At 33.2% G+C, this 25,789-nt stretch overlaps 1 protein-coding gene across 2 annotated transcripts in view; it reads right to left on the bottom strand.

Moving 5' to 3' along the window:
* The window catches only part of LOC129229363 (zinc metalloproteinase-disintegrin-like EoMP06), a 132,931-nt gene extending 107,635 nt beyond the window's left edge, over window positions 1-25,296 (bottom strand). For both annotated transcript variants that reach the window (XM_054863654.1, XM_054863653.1), the window contains exon 1: window positions 25,210-25,296. In XM_054863654.1, the coding sequence (XP_054719629.1) occupies window positions 25,210-25,273 (64 nt within the window). In that variant the 5' untranslated portion in view covers window positions 25,274-25,296. The remainder of the gene's footprint in view (window positions 1-25,209) is intronic.
* Window positions 25,297-25,789: the final 493 nt, after the last annotated feature.

Genomic DNA, 25,789 nt, shown 5'->3' with positions numbered 1-25,789 from the left:
GTGATTTCTTAAGTGAAAAAATTCGTCACTACCTTTTAAAATTATTAAATTTCAATGAAATATATGAACCGTCACGTGCGGGACAAAGGGTTGATTTTTTCGTTGAATGGCCCAAGAATGTTTTTCAAATGACATACATTGATTATTTTGTGAATTAATATCGTTGCTCTATTTTTTAAATGGAATATTTGATTTTTCTAGTTGTACTTAAGCTTTATTCTACAAGCTTGCTAATTTGGTTTACGCTGAAAAACAAGTGCAAAAAAAAAAAAAAAAAAAAAAAGTCTAATTCCAACATTTTTCTATTGTTGGTATGAATCCAAAACGCGTATCTTCAAAAATCTCGAAAAAACATTTTTGCAGATACTGCCGTTTACCACCCCACTGCAGTATACTGTAGTTAGAAAACTGACTACGCTACATCTATATATGTAAGCCAATTAAAACCTATCAAAAATAGCAGGAGTCTGACTACAGCTTCAAATGAAACGAATTTATTCAATTATTTTTTTAAGTTAGCCATTGAAGAAAAAACGCTTTATACTTCTTTTTAAAATAAAACGTCGTTGCTAAACACAATAATACAATGGGATCTGGGTCTTTAAAAAGGTCAACGCTAGTAAAAATCAACTTACAGTTAGGTTTTGCTTACTTTGCGTAGGTAGGTGTAGAAAATTTTCAATTCTGTACAGAGACTGTAAATCCTATGTCAGGGTCTTTATAAGGAAAAAACAGAACAAAAACTTTAACATAAAATTTATGACAAAGTTTTTTTTTTTTTTTAAGCATCAAAGGAATAAACATGTACGTGTAAAACGTGAACTCTCTCTCTGTTCTGAATACTCTTGAGACCGAACAAAAGTGTTCAGATTATTGGGGTGCTGATTATAGAGGGAGACTGGAAATGTATGCATATGTATTCTGTTGTGTTAACGAACCATGTTCAGCACTTTGCCAAGCGAGTTATACCAATTTCTAAGATAGATTTACTGAATTTTGTGGCAACTAGTGTAATGTCTAATTAGATTTGGTAGGATCTTAACTCTTGCATTTTTTTCTTTCTTTTCTAATTTAAAAAGTTTTCGTGTAACATTCAACTGTAAAATATTACAATAGAGTTATCGGGCCAACACCTATAAAAAAGAGTAATTTTAATTTGCTTTTTCATTGTGTATTTTTGAGCAAGGTACGTGTTATCATCCAATTGTTTAAGCGAAAAGGTTTCCAGCCGCACATTTGAATACTACTTGATTCAATGGTTGGATTCTTGAAATACGCAGTTCAGTGGCAGAAATTTCAGGCTCATATTGCTAAGATGAATAATTTTATGTAATGCATCAATGTCCACAAAAATAATTTATATTCCTCTTCTCTTCATCTTCTTAATGCTTTTCACAATCATCGTGATGAAATTGTGAAGGTATTTCAGGTTTTCCAGCTCAATTTATAGGAATTCCTGAGCACTAATTATGAACACGATCAGTATATAGAGAGGTAATTGTTGAAGGGGGTTAAAAACAGAGTTCATAATACTAGAGTGTTCATTAGGGTGGTTCAAAAATACATGTTGGAAAAAAAAGGTTCCCCTCAATATTTTTAGACTTGTGGATAGTAATATACTGGAAGAATTTCAGCTTCCTATTTCAACTGAAAGAAGATGCTCAGCCCCCTCCCCCAAACTTCATATGTATGGGGAGGGGGCTTAAAAAGAACATTGAACTGAAAAAAACAATGCTAACTAGTAATATGCATATATATTACATTAAAATAATTATTTACCAAAAAACAGATGGAGAAATTAAATGTTTCTAAATTTGTAGTATTTTCTATACTACGGCTAGTGTTAAATTAAGGGGTCATTGAGCACCCTCTTAAAATTTGAATAATGAGCTAAAACTTTTACAGCATAATACTATTAGTAAGTCTAAAAAAAAAGGTGGTGTCCTGGATTTTAGATCTAAAAAACATTTTCTGAACCACCCTAGTGTTCACATTATGGGGTGTTCAGAGTACAGAGAGGTCAGCCTATGTTAAGTCTATGGAGTTTCGCCGGGATCATCAAGTGTGTTCAAAATATGGGAGTGTTCACATTAGAGAGTGTTCAGATAGAGTCCACTGTATGTAGACAGCAGATTGCTGCGATGTCTTTATGTCCGAAAGCTCACTATTTTGCGTCGAAAAAAGGTTTTCCTGAAACCCCGAAGTACACGTATGCAACAACCTGCTAAATTTGTGCGATAAAGCGTCGATTTCCTTTTCATACTATTTTTTTTATAAGTAATTTTCAATTGAAAAAAAGTGTTTTTAAAACTTGAACACATTTCTTTTTATCATAGAAATATTCTTTGATATATGCAAAAGACGGACGTTGTCTCATATTTAATACCATATTGCAAAGCTTTCATGTGTTGAGTTTTTGATAAGAAAGATGCTAGCAGTGTATTAAAAAGCTTTTGAAAAAAAAAAAAAGCAAAATTTACATAAATAAATGCTCGGTGATTGAAAAAAATGTGCATGAAAATAAAGAAATACATAGTAATAGTAATCAAAAACCTTTAAAGTTGATAAAACTTTTAAATAACTAGCCTGCGTGCCCGGCGTTGCACGGGCTACTTAAAAAATGAAAGAGATGTCCAATTGATGTTTTTGTATTACTCTGACATCAGTTTCTAAAGCGCTAAGAAGTAAATAAATACGCGTAATGCAAGGTTTGTAAAACACCAGTAGAACATATTTTTGTCAAAATTCTCTTTAACGTTAATCATAGTTATCAATGATACAAGTTATGAGTATTTTCAATTAGCACAAAAGATGAAAATATATGCATTATCAACTATTATCTCTGGTCACTTTAAACTGAATTAAATCTGATAGACTATATCTGAAATATTTATGTACAATTACGATCATCTTTTTACATAAAATGACACACACATTTTGATTGATTATGTGAAACTAAAGCACCAAGACTAAATAAATACCAATAAGCATTAATTAAATACCAAGTCATCAGATTCCAAGATAGCTTTAGTTAAAATCCTTACAAACAATTTTTTTGTTCAACTCTGTTTCACTTAAAGAAATCCAAGCAATCTTAATTTAACATGTTCTTTTAACGATACAAACTGTATTTCAAAAATAGAAACAGGAAAGAAAAAGAAAGTTATTGCAATTCGAAAACTCACCCATGTAACGGGAAAAAGTTCAACAAAATAAACATAATTAGTCGCACATCCTAAATGTATCAAAATATGAGGCCGGTGAATGATAAACTTACACTACAATCAATAAACATAGCTAAAGAAACAACTTTTATATGAGGAAAAGAGTTAAGAACGTTGAATGTAAAAAATAAAAAAAGGACAGACGATAAAATAAAGGCTATATCCGAATAGAGCAACCAATTTTAAACTAATTTGAAATGAAATTCTGGATGGAAACGTTGTTTTAAGATTTGGACAGCAGCCAAAAAAATCTATTTTAAAACAATTATTAGAATTTTATTTGCTCATACGCAAAATGGCAACAGGAAAGAAATAAAAATTCCTGAATAACGTTATGCTAATTAACGTTTTAATTAATATCTCCGCTAATTAAAGTCGTACAATTACGAAATTGGTTCTATTGTTTTCTTTGGAAAATTTCGAATTGATCGGTATCTCGTTCGACTCTCGATTCGCAGCGGTTCTCGAGGAGATCGATCTTCAGACAGACAGACAGACAGACAGACAGACAGACGGACGCGAACAGATTTTAATATTATAGTGGATATGCATTATCTATATATTTTTTATAGTTCTTATATTCTTAAAATATCTTTTCCTCACTCCTTTAGAATTTCCGAAGAAATTTCTTTTCTGATACCATGTTGTTACGAAATAAGAGCAATTAAAATTTTATCAGACATGAACGAAACATTATTTTGAAATTATTTAGAACAAAATTTCATGTCGGAGTTAGTTAGACAATGTGGGGGAGGCGGAGGGATACCGCGAATAGGAAATTAAAAAGTTGAAGAAAAAAAATGAAAACTTTATTTCTCTTTCATTGAAACGTCTAAACTATGTCCCCGCAGAAAAGGTCCACAATGTTCGTGATGGATGTTCTTGAGGGTGATGAGGTAAAATTTTCTTTTAAGTATTTTGCACTATTTTTCTAACAAAAGAGTCTCTTTTTATTAAAACTTTTTTTTTCAAAGGAATAATGCGTAGTTTTTTTTAAAAGCAATAAAAATGTGAAGTGCATCATTTATATTCGAGGCAGTGAGAAGCAAAGGGATAAAAATGGCAAAATGAAATATTTGGAAATAACCAGTACAAATGGTAGGTGAACCTCTCCTGTGTTCTGGGGCAGGAGATAGTACTAGTAGCCCTGGTAGGTGCTGCTGTACAGCATGGTTTAGAAAAAAAACTAAATGAAAGACTACCAAGCCTCAAAACTTGAAAATGTCCACAAACATCCCTTTGCTTCTCACTGGCTCATTTGTGAGATTTAAACTCGAGTTCTTGAAGTTTAAGGCGTTGTCAGTTTATGAAAGCTTTTCATCTAATTACTAAGGTCAGGTCAACATTTGTGGTTGGAGATTGCAATACCGGACCAAAAATGCAATAACGGCATTCGGTATTTTTCTAAACGGGATACAATTTCCGAAAAGATTTTCAAATGCTAGAATTTGAAATGTTTTTCGGAAAATGAGCAAAAATATACTTATTTTGTTGCTATGCATCATAATTAAAAAAAAAAAAAACATAAAGTGTGAAATAAAAAGTCTTATTATGAACAAATACAAAGGGAAGGAACAAATATGTGTTACAATCAAATGCTAATAACGAGATCAGTGTAATTGTAATTTATACCATTATGAGCAGAAATGAACGTATACCACTATACTGCCGTAGGCAGGTAAACGGCCGTAACGGCAAAAATGAGTTTTGGATATATTTGAAGGACGCGTTCTGGATTCAATATTAGCAATATGGTAATGTTGGAATTAGACGTTGTTTTAATGATTTTTTCCAGAGAAAACCAAGGAAGCAAACTTATACAACAAAGCTAGCGTACAACAGATGACGAAAATGCAAAAAAAAAAAAAAAAAAAAAAAACGGTGGGGGGGGGGGGTGGAATTTGGAGTAATTTCTCTTTACTAGCCCACGACAGTATATTATGTTAGATAAATAAATAATGTCAAATGATTTTCTTTTCTTCGCTAAAATGAGAATCATCTGACTTTCTAGCGATTGAAATATCTTTTTGCATTCCTCCGATTCTTTTATTCATTAATATTCTATTAATTCATCTTTGCTGCCACATTTTAGCGTCAAATGGTTGAATTTGGTATTTTTTTAATTTATGAACACTTATGCATTTAAAATAACAGTAAATACTCAATGAGCAACATTAAAAACACTTTAAATAAAAATATATTTCTTATTTGCACATAATACCGAAAACACCGGTATTTTACCTCACCGGTTTTACGAAACAGCAAGATAAAGCGAACTACCGGTATTTGGTATACCGATATTTCAGTGACTGTTTGTGATTCAGTAACAGCTGTAGTCCACGTGCTATGTATCTTGCTGTTTTATTTAACTTAAGAGCATAGAATCCAAGCTAATACATCAATTAGATGAACAAATGCTATTGACTGAAATAATTCTCCCAAAATCATTTAGTAAACCCTGGAGATACTGTTTGGCAGGCACATTAACGTAGATTTCTCGACAGTTCAAAACGCCTTTGAAATTTAAATTCACAATTTGTTTACCAAATCCTAAAATATTAGTGAAGTTAAGAAAACATGTATTAAAACATTTTCTTTATTTCATTTTTATGCATTTAATAACGTGATAGATCTTTCGCCTTTTTTTGCCTTACGTTATTAATGCTTATTTTCGTTATTTCATTCACTTTTGTAGAATATATAAGCTCTAAAAATAAAGAATCCAACTATCATAAATTAGGCTTTTAGAGTTAAAACCAACTCAATGCATGAATACTCAAAAGTTTTTTTCCCTCCCAAATTTGACACTTTTAGTTCGATTCTATCACCTTTTCACAGGTAGACAATCGCTAAGGATGGGAGGCAACAGCAGTGATAGCAACTGGATGTTTTACTGGATGGCATAGGCAAAACTATGTAATTGTTGCTTACTTAAGAAATCGCTTATTTTTCCGATATTTTGTTTTAAAAAACGCCTTTATTTTGTGAATAGGTTGCTTTAAGTCCTATGCAGTTTAAAAACATGACTTGATGAACTAATGCTTAGATCATTCTTGAACTCAGCGGCCAAAAGTTAGTCATGAACAAACTTTCATCAGTCAAATCATTATTTCTTAGTGCAATGGGGTGGTTTCCTTCAGTCAAAAGTACTACTTTTAGTCATTGAAATGGATGGAATGAGCAAAAATAAAAAATAAAAAATAACGTGGACCCAGAAAATACTTTCACTTTCCCAACAGTTTTTTTTTAATTAATTTTTTTTTAAATGGTCGATTTTTCAAACAAGTCGTGGTCTTTATGACGTCACAAATGATGCGATTTGGTGCATCTTTCTACTACGTTTCCACGTTATTATAATCAAGCAGAGAATTAAAATTGCGCTCTACGCTTTTTACCAACCATATCGTTGCCAAGACACGTAAGTAAAGATGCGAATTAAATATTTTGGACCGTGAATGGCAACACTGAATGGCATTTCATCATTTGTGATGTCATCGGTAGAAGCGTTAAACGATGAAAGAGCACAGATTTAAGTAATTTTTTTAAAAATATTAAACTTAAAGAAATTATTTAAAAAATGGTCAGATTCTATGTTTTTAAGCATGCTCTTTCTGAAAAAAAAATGCTTTTAAAAGTTTGGAAAAGACCCCATTGACCAGCGGAATCACAATCAGGGTTGCGGAGTCGGATTGAATTTGGGGTAAAAGAGTTGAAGTGGAAAGTTGAAGGTTCAAAGTTCGAAGAGTCAGAATCGGTCATTTTACTTCAAAGTCCGCAACTCTGTCAGTTCTTCCGAATGCGAACTGATTTTGAGGTAATGGAGTCGGAATCGGAGTCGAAGGTTCTAAAATTTCCTGAGTTAGAGTTGGTTATTTTCCTTCCTTCTCTGCAGTCCTTCTTACAATTCACAAATAAGTTGAAAATGGAAACAAAAGCTTAATTCGGCGAATAGCTTTATGGTACAAAATCGACATCGCTCAATAATGCCCCAAAATTTATTCAACTTTCAACACCCATGCTTTTTTATTGAAGTATCTATCAATAGAATAATATATTTACCTTTATGACAACAGTAAACTAGTTCTATTGATTATACAAGAGCATTTTTTGGAACGCATAGTATGTAGAAAAACATATTTTTGATTTTATGCTAATAGTAAAGGCAATCAAGTCTGTGTTTCCGCCCTTTTTTGTAAAAAACAATTTAACCATGGAATATCAAATCGGATCTTGTTCTTACACAATCACGGAACACTTGCAATGCTCGTAAAAGTAGTACCCGATCAGTTTCAAAATAGTACTTACTAGTTAAAATATGACGATTCAAACAGGAATGTGAAAAGACAAAAAATAAATAAACAAACAATTATAAGTACATAAATAAACAAACAAATAAAATTAAATGAAATAATAATAAATAACATGAAATAAAAAGGTCATTATATTTTGATTGTAATGTTTTTTTTTTCATTATCAAATTGCTCTTTTTTGAATCAGATTTGAACTATTTATTTCATTTATTTTTTCAGGTTTGATCATTTATATGTTTTAAATATCATTTTACTTGTGCGATAACCATAAACGATCCCTTTAAACATGCGTGAGTTTGGAGTTCAGATAATATTCAAAAAAAAATAGTTGAAATCTAAAAATCTAGTTTTTTTACCAGGAAAAAAATAATATTACTCCAGGGAAAATATCTCCTTGTGTTAAACATAAAAAGTGAAAAAAAAAGGCGAATTATTTGATTAAGAAGCACTTGATGAAAGAAAGGCGGCTATCCTAAAATCGACAAAAAAAGGTAAAGGAAAAGAGGAAATCGCCATGAAAGACTCTTACGGGACCATGCCTCCAAAGGAAGTTCAAAACGATTTTGAGCACTGATGAAACTTAACAAGATGGAAAATATGTTCGACATTCGTTCAAGAAGGAAAACATCAATTATTTCATACTACTTAGCCAAGCAAGAGAGAGAGAGGAAACGAGGGGGAGAAGGGAAGTGCTCTTTTTATCTTTTCAGAAACCAAGTTGAATAGCTGTTTAATTTTGCAAAAATAATCGACCTGTAAAACTATGCATAGAGCTACTTTTGCGTGAAATAACATATGGTTTCAGAATTAATTTTCGATAAATGAAACGCATCCGTTTTTAGTGGCGTTTGATGTCCACAAATTAGTTTAATTTTGCGTCAGCATAAAAATGACTGCTTGAGGTGTGTAGGGATACAACGAGGAAGATGTTTTGGTGACTAGACACCATATAGCCCTTGGTTGAATCCATATTGCCAGTTGCCAGTATGTTGCGTTTTTGTTGTTACAGCTGTCTTGTCCGTAGACTTGTTTGAGGGAAAGTAAAAAAATAAAGAATAAAATTTAAAAATAGACAAAAGTCTGAAATGGGGATTTTGTGTGAAATTCTTGGGTTTTGGGCAAAAATAACTGTTTGAGGTATGTAGGAGAACAAGAAGGAAGATATTTTGGTGGCTAGACCCTATAGCCTATATGGTCCTTGGTTGAATCCATATTGCCAGTTCGAGTATGTTGCTTTTTTGTTGTTGCAGCTGTCTTGTCCGTAGACTTGTTTGAGGGAAAGTAAAAAAATAAAGAATAAAATTTAAAAAATAGACAAAAGTCTGAAATCGGGATTTCGTGTGAAATTCATGGGTTTTGTGCGAAAATGACTGCTTGAGGTATGTAGGGGCACAACGAGGAAGATGTTTTAGCGACTAGACCCTAAATAGCCCTTGGTTGAATCCATATTGCCAATTCGAATAGGCTGTGTTGCTGTTGCAGCTGTCTTATCCGTGGATAATTTAAGTTTAAGGGAAAGTAAATAAATAAAGAATAAAATTTAAAAATACATAAAAGTCTGAAATGCGGATCGAAACATGCTGAGAACTGCAGCTGCCAATTTCGTGTGCTTCAGTGTTGTGAAGGAATTCCCACAGTGGATCTTCAAGGTGCTTCATGCCAAGGTCTTAGGATCAGGGCTGCCAAAGTTTGGGGCTTTCCCCAAGATCTTGGGTATTCAGTAGAAATCTGGTATTCTCGGGATTTTGTTTGGAATTCTTGCGTTTTGGGCTTTATTGATGAAAATGATGCACTTATTGAATATTTTACAGGGGTAAAACATAATATTTTGGCTAAAATGTAATTTTTTTGGCTATACAAGGTGTCGAAAAGTCCTTGACACATTTAAAAAATTCATAGAAAAGCAACAAATTGTCGCATGAATATGCAGTCTGCACAAGTATACTTCACAGATTTACGATTTTTTTTTGTGTTCCTTTGTGTCAAATTGGGTAGCATTGCTAGCTTTGAAAATATGAAAATGCGAATCACCCAAAAAGACTTAACTGTATCCGCAGTCCATTGCTGGTTACAACATAGGATGAACTTGAGTACCGTTTAGATGTGGTTTGAGCAACCAATGGTTCACACATTGAGCTCTAGAAATGAAAGGTATTGCTTTCTTCTTAATGAAATGATAGACCCCTCACTTGACGCTTGTTTTTCTTTCTGTGACAGTACAGCGCCACTTTTAAACACAATTCGGAAGGTTTTTTTTTTTTTTTCATTTTTACCGCTTTTTTCGATGTCAGAAAAAAATCTTGAATCTGTGAAACATTATGGTGCAAACTGGATATTCATACGACAATTTGCTACTTTTCTAAGAGTTTTTTTATATTATATGTCAAGGACTTTTCAAGCACCCTGTAGAACGGAGGTTTCATTCATGCACACGTTGTGACTATATGAAAAAATTGCGAAGGGTATTAAAAAAAAAAAAAAAAAAAAACCTTCCCTGCTCGAGCCGTGGATTTAATGTCGCGCTTTTCGTTTGAAATCTGCTTTGCCCTTCCATCTTGTACTATCTGTATCAAGGCATCAGAAAAAGTTTTTTTGCAGCAGAAAGTTTTTATACCATTTTCTAAGATACTGTTCCACGATTAAAAAAGGAATAATTATTCAGAGATCAATTTCATAATTTTTTACCATGTTTTTTTTATTATTTTTTGATTAGAAATTACGAAAAAGTGAATAAAAAATATGACTTATTAGTTACATCAACTTGGGATTTTTTTGTACATATCTCGAGGTCATATGAGCCCAAAAATTCTATTTGCAACCCTGCTTAGGTTGTTTGAGGAGAGGAATGAAACTCGAATCTTGGAAGAAGTAGTGTTTTAGAGATATTTTTGCAATTCATTACATAGTACGTTTCGTATCCTATAACGTTGGATCTTAATCTAACCAGAGTAGATTTTGTATTTCTGGAGCAGTTTTGCCTCCCCTTCAAGAGGCAATTTCGTTGAATCAACTTTCGAACAGATGGTTTCAAGAAATGTAACCTGACAGAAAAGTGAAGGAATCAATTGTTATACTTCACACGACAATCAACTCACCAGGATCTCCAGGCACATGTGCAGCTACCATTCTCTTCCCGACGAGTTGAATCAACTTTTTGTTGATTCAGTCCATCAGGACATTGCAAAACGTTCACTCTACACGCGGGAAAGTAGTCGAGTAAACTCAGTTCAGTTTTCACAGCGTTTGGGGAGCAGCTGCTCAAATAAGTTCAGCTTATTAGAAGAAACGTTGATTCAAATACACTGTAAAAAAATTGTGTAACCTTCTTCTTTACTAATAATAAAGCTGAAAGTCTCTTTGTCCGGATCTCTCTCTGTCTGTCAGGATCTCTCTCTGTCCGAATCTCTGTCTGTCAGGATCTCTCTCTGTCCGAATCTCTGTCTGTCAGGATCTCTGTGACGCGCATTGCGCTTAGACCGTTCGGTCAATTTCCATGAAATTTGGCACAAAGTTAGTTTGTAGCATGAAGGTGTGCACCTCGAAGCGATTTTTCGAAAATTCGACGTGGTTCTTTTTATGTTCCAATTTTAAGAACAAAACTATCATAAGATGGACGAGTAAATACGAAATTATCATAACGTGGAACCGTAGCATGGGCACAAGCCAATTGGGGAGATACGAAATTATCATAACGTGGAACCATAACATGGGTACAAGCCAATTGGCGAGAAAATTCACCATACATTATTTGTAAATATACAGACGAACCAAAAGACGTTTTAATTTTTCTATTACGGGCAAAGCCGTGCGGGTACCACTAGTATTCCATAAAATCGGGGGCAGCTTAGCTGCCTCCAATGTTCTGGAGTAACTTAATTGATAACTGGGTGCAAGGTTACACACCGCTTGTGGAAGGTTTCACCATGGTAATATGTAAGTATGGCGTAACGTCTCACTCATTTCTGCGTAAGGTTACACCAAAATTTTCTGTATGCTTACAGAGAGATTGCTTGAAAGGTAACACATTAGCAGAAATTAAGCTCTCATCTCTCTTTCTTGAACGATTTATAAAGTTCATGCTTTTTAACAACCAATTATTTCAATATACAATATTTATTTATTTTAATATATGAACAAGATATTTTTATTGCATTGAGAGAGAAAATGACATGAGTGGTGTTCGAACACTCAACGCGAATCTCACCGACTCGCAAAGCAAGAGCCTTTTGGCCACCAGGGACGGTTTTCGCTTCGCTTATAAGACTTTACTTGCTCAGCGCCGATTCTGATATTTCCGCATGCGCTTTGAATTCTACTGAAACCATAGTGCAAGGTTCCTCCAACGAATTTGAGTTTTTAAAACAATGATGCTATACACTTCAGAATTTGTGTAACGTTGCACCCTTTAATACTGGTTACCTTACACATTTGTTTTACAGAGTATGTAGCGTCGTGTGAACACAGCGAAAAATGCTAGTCAACTATTTGACAGGCACATTTTTCGAACAGTTGATTCAACTAAACGCCTCGTTTGTAGGAGGCCTTGTTGGCCAGCGAGACTGCACTTCATTGATTGAAGGGCTCTGGCAAGAACGTCACACTTTTGAAAAAATGAGTTTTTTGGTCTAAATGCTGCTTTGATAGTTGAAATGAAGATGACAATGGATAATGTCGTTGGAAGTAAAACATATCTGATTTTAGAACTGCAGAACATAAAATGTATAATACCTATAAAAATATTTGTAGAATTTTTCAAAGGTTGGAAATTAGCCTACTAAAAAATTCATATCATGTGGCATATCGCATTCTTGCCCCGAGTCCTTCAATTTTAGTATGTTAATGTTCAATACTCTCAATAAACTTTAATTCTTAGTGCAGTTTTGCACGAAAGAAAGCCCAGGTGCATCCATCTGGCGGGCAAACTGGCTGTCGAAATTCTCGTGGTAATGGCTATCCACCGGCAGAGATATGACATAAAGGAATAAATGCCACCTCTTGGAGAATGCACTAGGGCTGAAAATGGTGAAAAAGCAATACGCAGCACCATAACAAACAAACAGTAAGTTGCTATTCATAAATAAAAGGACTATTGAAATCAACCTCTCCACCAGGTGAAATTTTTCTTTGAACTACCCAGCATATTTGTTACGTGATGATTTTAATTGTTTTCAACAACAAGAAGCTCTGTCTAGAACTAAACGAGCCTACTTTCCCATATACCAATATCGACTTTCTAGTATCTGATCAGTATTCTCAAAATTAGCTAAAATCTTAAATTATTTCAAACATATTTTTTTAATATTTTAAGCTGATTTCGAGAAATAAAGTATGCCTCACTCATCTAAAGAAGTAGATACGAAAAAAATTAATAAAAGAACAAATAAAATAGCAGCACCTTTTAAACAAAGCAGCTAAACACATTTTTTCCATCAAAAAAAATCTTCAACCGCTTTCAAAAAGGAAAAAAAAAGAAAGCTCAAAAAAACAAACAAATTAAAAGCTCATTAAAATAATCATATAAAAAAAAAGTCGTTTGTTTTTCCCCTGTTGCCAAAAAATTTTTTAAGAATGAATTAATGTACTTTCAAAAATAAGTAAAAACAATAAAATGTCAACTTAAAGAAATAATTTTCATTGTCAAAAAAAAAAAAAAAAAAAAAATCGTCTGTGCATATCTTTATGTAGAAACATAAAGGACTCCGAATTTCTCCGCCAAAAACTGAATACATAAATTAAAACTTTAGCTTGAAAATAAAATCAAAACATATTTAAAACAATTATTTCACAGTAAAAACCATGGCTGTACAGTCAGAGTCGGAATCCATCTGATTTTGGGACAAAAGAGTTAGATTCGAGAGCCGAAAGTTTTAAATTCAAAGACTCGGAGTTGAAATCGGTCATTTCCCCAAAAAGTCCGCAAGTCTGCCAATATTTGCAGAGACGGAGTAGGAGTCAGAGTCGAATATCCAAGAGTCAGAGTCAGCCGTTTTTCCTCCGTGCATAAATTTTTGCCAAAGCTACGAAGTCAAATACAAAGTCGGGAAGTCGGAGTCCGAGTAATTTGAGGGCACAGGAGTTGGAGTCGGAGTCAGGAGCGCCAAAATTATCGGAGTCAGAGTCGGGAGTATTTCGTCAAGAGCTATTTCCAACAAAGTTTGTTTGAAGTAAATCCGCCTCTAAGTTCGGAATCTATATTGACTTTCAGTTTCCCCATAGGCGCTAATGTTAAGAGATTTGAACTGTTCAAAATTGAACGAAAACTTGTTCAAATCAAAAACATCTTTTTGATTTGAACATGTTTTTCATCAAAAGCTTTTCCTACAAAGTTTGTTTGGAGCCACTTCCCTTCTAAGTTCAAGATTTATTTTTGATCTGAATTTCCCCGTAGGCGCTAATGTTAAGTTTTTTTGAACTGTTCAAAATTGAACGAAAAATTGTTCAAATCAAAAAATGAATTATGGGAATGAGATGTCCTCGCCGAGATCTTTCTAACGAAAAAAAAATTTGTTCGAATCGGACTATTCATTCAAAAGTTATTAGGGGGGGGGGGGCAGACAGACCGACAGACAGACCGACAGACAGACCGACAGACATTTTTCCCCATCTCAATACCCTACTTTCCAATTTTTAATTTTTCAATATTTATCTAACTATTTTATTTATTTTTGACTTTTTTTTTGTTTTTCGGGATATTTTTAAGATGTATTAAGCCTTCTTTCATACTTTTTTCTTCTTTCTCTGATTTTTACTGGGAAAGTAGGCTAAAAATAGCTCCAGATGTAGAAGCTTAATTACAAAATAAATGAATAAGAAAAATGGCGCGATAAAAATAATTAATGAAAGTTCCAAACGAAGAAGACATTTTAAGCAGACATGCCCGTCTGGTTTAGGTTTCTTCTTCAGTTTAAAAAAGTTTCCTCAGCATTAATCACCTTAAAAATAGGTACGAAAATTTCGATTAAAAGATGTTTTCGAAGTAAACAGCTTTCATATTAAAATCATCATTTTTTTTTCTTTTATAACATCAAATTCTTCTAATGGATGTAAGAAGTTTAGTCAAATGTTTGATGAATGAAATTCCTTTGATTAAGAACAAAAAATAAAAGACGTGACATTAAGATTTTGTTTACATAATCTTGAAAGGCAGAACGGTTCTTTTGGTGAAAGCGAAGATAATTTTTCTTCAGTAACCAAATCCTTTTTGCTTCTTGTTGAATTGAAAAGAATTCTGTAGTCTCCTCAAATAAGATCAGTTTTTATCTTCACAAAAAGATCTCAAAAAGAGGTAAATGTCCTCAAAAGTGCCTTGACTGAAAAGTGAAGGATTTTTTGTTTATTTTTAATTTTATGGCACCAAGCTACAAAAGATGGATACAAATTTTAGATAGAAGCAAATGTAAAAAAATATCTTGAAAGTCTAACAACTAAAAAATTTGTAAGTATGAGGTATTCCGAAAATATATTGCGTTAGAATAGGCACAGCATAGAAGCAGAAAATCTGAAACTCTTTTTAGCAAAATATTTCTGCTTAAGTCTACTCTTCCGTAAAAGTATAAAAAAATGAATGACATGCAGTAACAAATAGTAAACAAAATTATTCAAGTAAACAAAAAAAAATCTTTGAAATATTGTCATTTAACTTCTATTAATTGTTATGGAAGAATCAGAATTAAAAATATTAGTTCGTAGAAATACCATTCCACAGTTTAATAGTAAAAATACTACACATAATCACATAAAAAGCTAAACACTTTGAAAGAAAAACTGCTAAAATCTGGAAAGCATTTTAGTCGATCTTTCTATTTGTGTCCGAATTTCACTCCATTTGAACTGTTCAAGGAGTTTAGTGCACCATTGAAAACTTACTATAAGTCGATCCTAAGAAAAATAATGAAGCCCGAAGACCTAGAGCAAGAGTGGAGCACCTATGGCTTTAAGATCGCATGTGGCCTTTTCCAATGGTTTTGGCGGATCTACTGGTCATTTCCCATTTGTATAAATATGATTTATTATAAAAATATTTTCAAGTAGTAAAACTGATTATGGTGCATTAGATTATATTATTAGTTTTATTGATGGGGAAAGGCTAACCTGAGATACGTCTGACCTTAAAAAAATTCCACATATTCTCTTTCTTCAAGAATCACATCTGCATTGAAAAAAAGGGAACATTTAAAAAATTTAGTATAGAAAATTCGATTTGTCAACACTCGATGATAAAATTGGAAAATTTCATCCAGTGTGAAAATTTCTATTACCGATTCTTTTTTGCCCAATTGTACTGACCATTCACTAATTTTTTTAGTATTGAGATAAACTTTGAAAATTCAAAATATGTTCTTTTTAAAATAAACGTGTAAAATCAATTGAAGCATCAGTACAGGAATCCTCAAATAAGTAATAGTCAATGATCGAGTAACCCGCGTGTTTTAGCAATGAAACTCGTGCCACGACATGATAATTTGATAATATGTTTCGGTAATGTTTAACATACAGGGAAAAGCTTTATCTTGACAAGGCTGAACTCGATCTGGTAACTTAACTGTTTTACTGGTAAGACTCATTTAGGGGAATGAAGAAACGAAAAAAAAAAAAAAAAAAAAAACCGTCAACAATCAACGCTACCTACTGGAAATTAGGGAGATAATCCACTGGAGTTAGGGTTACAATTTCAATTGCGATTTTCACCCGTCATATCTTGACGGGCGATTATTTAGGTTAATTTCAAGGTGTATTAACTGAATGAGCCAACAATTGTTATTGCAGCTCCAACCAAGGTCGTATTTGAGGGAAGGGGTCAGAATTAGGAGATATGCCTCCCTTTCGAAACTCATTTTTTTTTCTTTTTTTTTGACCCCCCTACAGAAAGAGATTAAAATTATCCCCTCCCCCGAAATTTAACTAGTACATCCCCCTTTAAATATTTTTGCTGGCTGCGCCACTGGCTCCAACACAAGCCAGTAATAAAAGAACTTTCTACCACACATAAAAGAAGGAAAAGGAAGCCTGCGTTAAACTTTTCAGTTATAAAATTAATGTTAAAAATCGTATCTTTTGCTTAACTGTTACAAAAGATACGATTTTAAATTCTTCCTTTAAATACGTATTCAAAAACTTTGACATTTGACTCAAGACAACATTCAACAAATTAAGGCTGCATAATCTATGCAAACTAATTTTAAATTGAGCTCAAAACAAAAAAATAAATAAAAGTGCACCATTAATAAGCACAATAAAAAATGTGTTTAGTTCAAAAATCTAAGAATGGACTTAAAAACTTTAAAACCAATGAAATAAACTAAATTTTTATGTGGTAAAATTTAGAATTTTGTTTTATTATTAAAATTTACAATTTACTGTTCTGAAAGAGAGCTTCAAGTACAGATGGGGAAAATATTTTATAGCAATAGTATTTAGAATAATATTCAAAATGTCGATCTCAGTAGGTAAAACCAAACGACGCGACGTTTTCACTTTATTGCTTGAAGGAGATTGAAGACTTTTCGTCTGACTCTTAGGCATCCTTCACACAAGGCCACTTAATTGAATTAACTTTTAAACGGTCGGTTATTAGGAAGTGTAACCAGTGGTTACGGCTTTTGGTTAATTTATCGTCTTCTGTGATTCGAATTTAATTTGCTATTTTATTATCGTCTGCAATGCATAAAATTCTTCTTAAATCTTATTTTATTTATCGTCTGTTCTTTGTATTGTGTTTTTTTTTTTTTTTTTTGAGCAATCACGATTGCTTATTGCTTTCATTTGACTGTTTTGATGTGCTATCATTTTATTTTCCTGCCAGCACCCTCTGCAGCATCACCGTCGACCGGCTCCTCACGATACTGCTCCTATAGTGAAAACAGTCTCCAGGTTGCGTTCATATCCTACACACACGCGCATACATAAACACACACACAAATAAATACACACACATACACCTACACACATACACGCATACATACAGACACCTACACATATACACACACAAACACATGCACACACACATACACACAACTACCCACACATTCATGCCTGCACACAGACACAAACACATATGCCAACACACACATACACATACCCCGCCCCACGCACACAAACTCTCATACACACAACTACCCACACACTCATGCCTGCACACAGACAAGCACACATGCCTACACACACATACACATACCCCTACACACAAACACACACGCCTACATGCACATACACACTCGTGATTGCGAAAAACATAATTTGAATTCAAGATGATAAAATTCAAATTAATTCTTTTTTTGTAATGGCAACAGCTGAAGAAATGTTACAGAACAGTTGAGTTATTGTGATGGAAATGTGAAGGTGGACAGGCATCTGGACATAGCCTTAAGCGTCTGCTTTACACACGAGGAAAAACTATAGTGACAGTCAACTCGGTTCAGTTGTTACAGCGTTGTGGAGTGGCTCCTCGAAGAAATTCCTCTTATCAGAAAAAAGTTGATTCAACTAAGTTACCTCGTATGAAGACAACTAAAAACGCCTGTCAACTAATTGACAGGCAAATTTTTTAAAAATTGATTCTACCAACCGCCTCGTGTGTAGAAAGCGTTAAATAAGATAATGATTATTATTCTCAATAAAATGGCGTTGGTTATATTGCAAGTTCTTAATTGCTGTATGATAAGTAAATTTTATTTAAAAAAAGCAAATGGAATAAAGCTATTGCTGCTACTTCTGAAGAAAAAAATATCTTTTATGCCTACAGTAGTTAAAGGGAAATATTGTTTAACGTATGCAGTTTAATAACGAAAAGACACCGATATTTTTCATGAATTAAAAAATGAAAAATATGCGTGCTCTAAATCCAGCTGGAATTCAGAACACGTTTACACCTCAATACTTCAAAGAGATTCAGGGCTTAAATACTTTTCGTCTGACTCTTAATTAAAATAAAGTTTATTCAACTCAGAAAAATGACAGTTGACCATTGCAAGTTCTAAAAATTGTTCTATGATAAGCTAATCGTGTTAGAAGAGGCTAAAAAAACAAAAAAACATTGCTATTTCCGAAGAAAAAAAAACTTTAATGCTTACAGCTGTTAAAGTGAAATATTGTTCAATATATGAAGTTAAAAGAACAAAATAGACTCATGTTTTTCATGAAATTAAATAGAACAAATTCAGAGCAGGAAACATGTAAATACATTTTTATCTAATTGAAAAGGATGTCTCTAAAGTGCTGCCAAAGATTCCTTCAAGAATCAATGAAAATGAATTAAATAAAGTCATATCTTCATTCTTTCATTTTCCTATGCTGGTACAGCTGGGCTTGTTCTAACAGCGCAACAGGAGACACGCTTTAGAGAGGAAATTAAAGACAGAGGGCGGGCATTATGTTTTAGATGGAAAAACTTATTGCCGCGGCATGGCAACAGGAAATTTAGATAATAATTGCTTTCTCTCGCGTAAATTTCCTGTTTGCCGGTCACGTGGGTGACTGGATTCAGGATGGTACGAATGATGCAAGGCAAGATATTGTTACTGAACTATATTTTGGAACTGCCGAGGATTTATCTTTCTTTGAACTCTGCCGATCTTTAGTTTTAAGTTGTAATTTATAACATGCTGTTAGTCTAAAAGCATCTGATTAAAATATAGAGTAAGATATTCAAAATTTTTGGAATAATAAGAAAGACTACGGTTGAAGATAGCAAATTCAATGTTGCTGTAATACATTTTGAAGCGTTTTTTTTTAGCCTACTTTCCCAGTAAAAGTCAGAAAAAGAAGAAAAAAGCATGAAAGAAGGCTTAATGCATCTTAAAAATATCGTGAAAAACAAAAAAAAGTCAAAAATAAATAAAATAATTAAATAAATATTGAAAAATTAAAAATTGGAAAGTAGGGTATTGAGATGGGGAAAAATGTCTGTCGGTCTGTCTGTCTGTCTGTCGGTCTGTCTGTCTGTCGGTCTGTCTGTCGGCCCCTAATAACTTTTGAATGAATAGTCCGATTCGAACAAACTTTTTTTTTGTTCGAAAGATCTCGGCGAGGACACCTCATTCCCATATTTCACTTTTTGATTTGAACTATTTTTGTTCGATTTTGAACAGTTAAAAAAAACTTAACATTAGCGCCTACGGGGAAATTCAAAGCAATTCCGAACTGTGAGGCGAATTTGCTTCAAACAAGCTTTGTAGGAAAAAGTTTTTGATGAAAAATTTGTATATAAAATATCTTTTTGATTTGAACAATTTTCCGTTTAATTTTGAACGGTTCAAATCCCTTAACAATAGTGCCTACGGGGAAACTGAAAGTCAATGAAGATTCCGTACTTGAAGGCGGATTTACTTCAAACAAATTTTGTTGGAAATAACTCTTGACGTCAAACTCTAGACTTCGACTCCGAGAATTTAGGGGCATTTGACTCCGACTCCGACTCCTGTGCCCGACAATTGATCGGACTCCGACTTCCCGACTTTGACTCTGACTTCGTAGTTTTGGCAAAAATTTATACACGGTGGACAAATGACTGACTCCGATTCTTAAATATTCGACTCCGACTCCTTTATCTCAAAATGAGAATGACTCCGACTCCGCAGCTATGGTTTTAACTGTGAAATAATTATTGTTGATATGACTTGTTTTTATTTTTACGCTAAAGTTTCAATTTAGGTACTCAGTTTTTGGCGAATAAACTCGAAGTCATTTATGTTTCTACATAAAGATATGCGCAGACGATTTTTTTTTGACAAAGAAAATTATTTCTTTAAGTTGACATTTTATTGTTTTTTTTTTTTTTTTTTTTTTTGTTTTGGTAAGTGCATTAATTCATTTAAAAAAATGTTTTTTGGCAACAGGGGAAAAGAAACGATTTTTTTTTGATATGATGTATTTATTTTAATGAGCTGATTAATTTTAATTATTATTTTCTCGTTTTGAAAGCTGTTGAAGATTTTTTTTAATGGAAAAAAGTGTATTAGCTGCTTTGTTTAAAAGTTGCTGCTTTTTTTTTTTTTTTTACTCATAAATTTTTTTTAGATGAGTGGGGATTATTTTATTCCTAGAAATCAGCTTAAAGTATTTTTAAAATATGTTTGAAAAAATTTGCGATTTTAGCTATTTTTGAGAATATTGATCAGGTACTAGAAAGTAGTATGGGTATACGGGAAAGTAGGTTCATCTAGTTCTAGACAGAACTTCTTGTTAATATATTTCTTTAGTTGTTGGAAAACGGCAACACAAAATTTAACTCTTTAACGTTCTATGGTTTAGGCGCTTAATATTAAAAGCAGCTCAGTCCAATAAGTTTTCAAAAGTGGTTTTTGTTTTCTTCCCTTTTAAGTGTTTAAATGGTGCAACAAATTCTACTCTGCAAGCACTCAGTATTGCCATATTTAGCTCAATTCAAAGAAAAAAAGAAAGAAAAAAGACATTTCGCTTTTATTCTATGCCCTCTTCAAATTGTTGTTAACAAGTAATCTTTAGCTGAAAAAAAGTTCAACTTGTTAAAAATCATTTTTAAGACTTATTTTTTACTAGAGAAAGAAGCGTTGTAGATCATCGGTTGCACCTGATCTCTGCTTTAAATAGCAAATTTTAGCGTAGAGTGTTTTTCTTCTTCTGTGCAGTGTTATGTATTTAAAGCAGATTTTACTTTTTGCAAAATTTTCTTTAAGCAGAAAGTCTTTATATTAAAACTGCAGCAAAAAAAATTTCAAAACCTCTGCCAAGTTCTTACATTTAGTAATATGTTTACACGAAATCTTTAACCATAGAATTTGTGCGACAAGTTATTATTATTAAGATGACATTCCATACATTTTGATTAAAAATCACGAAATTCCTTACAAATATATCTACTATTTCAAAGTTAGTTATTTTCCTGCAATTTCTCTATATCCTGTTTAAACAGATTTTCGGTCAACCGTTGTACTGCTGGTTTTGCTTAGATCAACAGATCTAAAACAGCCTGATCTGTTGGTCTGCAAGCAGCCTTAGTTTAAACGAAAGTTTTTACTAATTTATATCCTCCTAAGCAAAAAAAAAAAAAAAAAGACAGCCGAGCCCTCATATTTTTGTGAACACTTTTTACTTCCTTTTACAAAAAAAGAAGTATTGTATTCGCAAATAAATTTTCACTCAAAAATCGACCTTAATTTCCATTTTTCTCACCCCCGAGTGAATGTTGAGTTTTTTTTTCGACGTGACCACACGTGCATATATACCTAAAAACGTATAGATGGTTAAAATATCCATTTTAACTATTCCCGAGATATTTACAACGAGTTTTCTCGTGACGTGTGTATGTACGTATGTATGTGCGTAAGTATGTCGCATAACTCAAGAACGGTATGTCCTAGAAAGTTGAAATTTAGTACATAGACTCCTAGTGGGGTCTAGTTGTGCACCTCCACTTTTGGTTGCATTCGGGTGTTTCTAAAGGGGTCTTCTGCACCTTTTGGGTGGGGGGGGGGGGAATCATTGTTAATATCAAAGCAAACTCAAGTGGTGTTATAATTTGGCGAACACTTGGCGATGTATCGCCAGTCTTGTGGTAGCCAAGTTTTGTCGCCAATTTGGTGACAAATTTGGCGATTTTTTTTACAATCTGGTTTTAATTCGACCACTGCTGGTGATATCTAGAGAGTTAACTACTGAATCACATTAAAATTGCAATAATGGAGAAATAACATTAAATTGGTGTAAAAGGAAGTCATGTAATGCACACATCAGCTCGTTTTCATATAAGTTTCACTTAATATATTGATAATTTAGTTGTAAAGTATTAGATTTATTACTGATTTATATCCTCCTAATCCATCAGGCAAAGCCTTAATTTTTCTTGAACACTCATTTTTCATCAAAATATCACTTACTCTGTTGAGAGTACAGTTATAAAGTACATTACATTTATCTAAATAAAAATAACTTATGGAAATAGCAATTACTAGAACCGACAAAATGCAATCTTGAAAACTGTGCAGAATGGATACTTATAAGCAGAAAATAACGTTTTGAGATATGCATCTTTTGTTTGGAATAATAGTATAGAACAAATCCACACAGGGGTGCCCAATAACGAGGTCACGGGAGGTCGCTGTGACCCCTCAAATATTCCTTATTCGACGGGTTTTGTTAACGATTAGGCAAATTTGGCGATAGCATTGCAACATTAAATTTGTTTTTCAATTTTTTTTTAATGATTCGTAATGTTCCTCGTTCCTTCTCATTAAATGTCATGAATGTATGATATGTGTGCATTTTATTATTCGGTAAAATGTGAATTTCATTCGACAAATTAGAATTTTTCCTCCTTCGAAAAGCTTTAGTTCGGGGTGCCCCTGAGTAGGCACTTAACTATGTAAGTATAGACTAAAAACTAATATAGGTAGTGAGGCATTGAACTCAGAATAGTAGCTTCCATGGTTGCAGAGTTACTGGAGACTTTCTTTCCGCTTTAAAACTATTCCTAAACTGTTTAGGTGGTGCTGTTACAAATCGGATTCCTCCCAATTTGAGACCTCACTATCCACAATAGATCTCTAATGACATTAATAATGTCAAAATATTTGATATTTTTTATTTGTTTTCTTGACTTTCCGGTACTGGGGAAATGATATTAATAATACTTACCTATTTTTATGTGAGGGGACTCTCCATATCTTGACGCCGCACTAATTAAATACAGTCCCAAAACTTTCGTTCTTTCCTGCATGCGTAGTAAGAAAAATATAAACAAACCGCACGGTGCTTGATTGACGGTTCAGTTAAAAATCGCAGGGAAAAAAATCTTGTCCGTCAATGTAACGGTTTCAACGAAATTAAGTGTTGCCAAAAATATTTTTTTGAGTTTTCTTAGTGAATTTCATCGAACTTGCAACAAAGAATATGTAAATTGTGTGGAACGTCATCGAAGCAGTATTTAAGCGGTGGACATCCGTCCATCGATCTCGCTTTCCCCTGCAACCATTACCATGATGTCTCCTCCTGCCTAAGCTGTGGTAGTGGGCTACCAGCCCTGAGATCTGCCGTCCTGTTGATGATGGAATCACGTTCCACTTGATTTACATGCCAAATGAATTGGGCCGGCCGGCCTTACGCGGATGTTTCAAGACTTCGTTTGGAATCAACTGGTGGAAGATGATTCGAGATCGCTGGACTGTTCTTCCATTATCAAGATGAACTTTTATAGGAACACCTGTGGTATAACCATTATATTTATTGTTCATGTTCGCTGCAATATTTTCATTATTGCTGGATAGGATTCTACAAGAATAATATATTTTTAAGAAGCCTTTTTTCTTGTTAACATGTTGTATTTTAGTACTAATAAATGTTAATGATTTACTAAAATATGCTTTCTAATTTGACTCAACCAAGACACATTTGTGAGGTCCACCAAGAACTTTAATTAGTTTTTCCTCCTGACAAATAATAACAGCAACAGAATTGCACTGTTCCTTGATTGTAATGTTTAAAAACTTCGGTAAATTTTTGTTTTTAGAGGGAATTACTGGCTAATTTTGTTCATTGATGGTGAGCAGATGACGGCTCTTGAAATTATTACAGTCGAAATAAATGTATTTATCAGAATAAAAACTAACAGGACGATGGATTGGGCTAATGAACACTCAACATGATTTCTAGATCTAGCACCATTTGATTTCATCTTGCGGGGACCACAAAGGATGTTGTTCGTCGAAAAATACCACCTACAGTTTCAGATCATGGTTTTTAAAGGAGAAGTTTTGAATGTAAACGATAATAATACAACGAAGCACATAAATAAATTGAACATCCACCAGGGGCTTCTTTCTTACTTAAAATCAGCACTAAATGTACTGAAGCAAATTGCTGCATCAAAAAATATGTTCTTACATTGAGTCTTCATTTTTAAGCAGTCTTTTCTGTTCTTTAGTTTAATAAACGTACTTTGTAAAAAGAATTGTGAACTGACTTTTAATAAGCATGCAGTAACCTAAATTTGTTAACTGTCTCGTTTTAAGAAGGGGGAAAAAAAGGCGCCAATCACCCATTTTTAATAGATCATTTTCAAATATTTATAAGTCATTCAAACAGTTATTTTGTATGTTCAGGATCGTACACAGAAACACGTTTAAAAATATGCTGTAAAAATATTCTTATCAGCACCAAATGTACTCAAGCAAATTTCTGCATTAAAAAAATATATTCTTGCATCGAGTCTTCATTTTTAAGCAGTCTTTTCTGTTCTTTAGTTTAATAAAAGTATTCTTTAAAAAAAAAATTGCGAACTCACTTTCAATATGTATGCAGTAACCTAAATTTGTTAACTGTCCGGTTTTGAGAAGAAAAACAAGATTGACGGTGCCAATCCCTTATGCCTAATATGATGTCCTTTTGTTATACAGTATAACCTCAACTTAACGATTGTCAAGGGACTGGACAAAGTTATTGTTAAATCAAGGATATCGCTAAATCGAGAAGCACAGATATTTAATACAGTCAACCCCGTTTCATGTATCATTTCATAGAAGAAATCGTTAAATTGGGTATCATTAAATTGAAGTTATACTGTATATTTTTAAATCATTCAATTCAAACATAGAGCTCTTTTATATATTCCAAGTCGTACACACAAACACATTAAAAAATATCTGTAAAAATATGTTTAAAATAACAGATAAAGTAATCGCCAAGAGTTAACGCTTAGATCTTACCCGTATCAGCATCACATAAAGCTACAAAATTCAACACAAAGAGGCTGGATAATAAGCACATCATTTTGAGCACGTTGAAGCAGTTATGGCATCAGTGGTACAATGAAGATATCCCGAAAGAGGAAGTATGTTTTGTTCTTTTTTTCGTGACGTCATAATTAAAGCCCCGCGAAAAAGAACCATCTTTCTATGATGGATGGCTTTTAAGATGGGGAATTGCTACTTTCCATCTTGAGCTCTTTCGTGTCATTTTGCTGCTGGGTATTTTTAGCATCTGCGAAAACAACTTTTAGTGAGATATAAAGAAAGAAAACTCATCTTCTTTATCGGAAGATGTTATTGAATTATGGATGGGGAAAAAGGGAGTAGTGTTTTTGTTCCATGAAATTCAGTTAGAGCATTTAAGCGTCTGAAATTATTGCCACGCCTAGTATTTTTTCTGGGATTTTGGCTACATACTTTGTAGTAAACCGAGGGGCTTTGCAGAAAAACATAATTTGCCTTGTACACTAGTGTATTTATTTTCTGAACATACAGGGTGTTCCGTTTCAACCTGCAAGACCTTTATTTTCGCAGCCAT

The sequence above is a fragment of the Uloborus diversus genome, chromosome 9 (genome assembly GCF_026930045.1).
Source record: "Uloborus diversus isolate 005 chromosome 9, Udiv.v.3.1, whole genome shotgun sequence".
Lineage (NCBI taxonomy): Eukaryota > Metazoa > Arthropoda > Arachnida > Araneae > Uloboridae > Uloborus > Uloborus diversus.
This window is presented reverse-complemented; position numbering and strand designations above follow the sequence as displayed.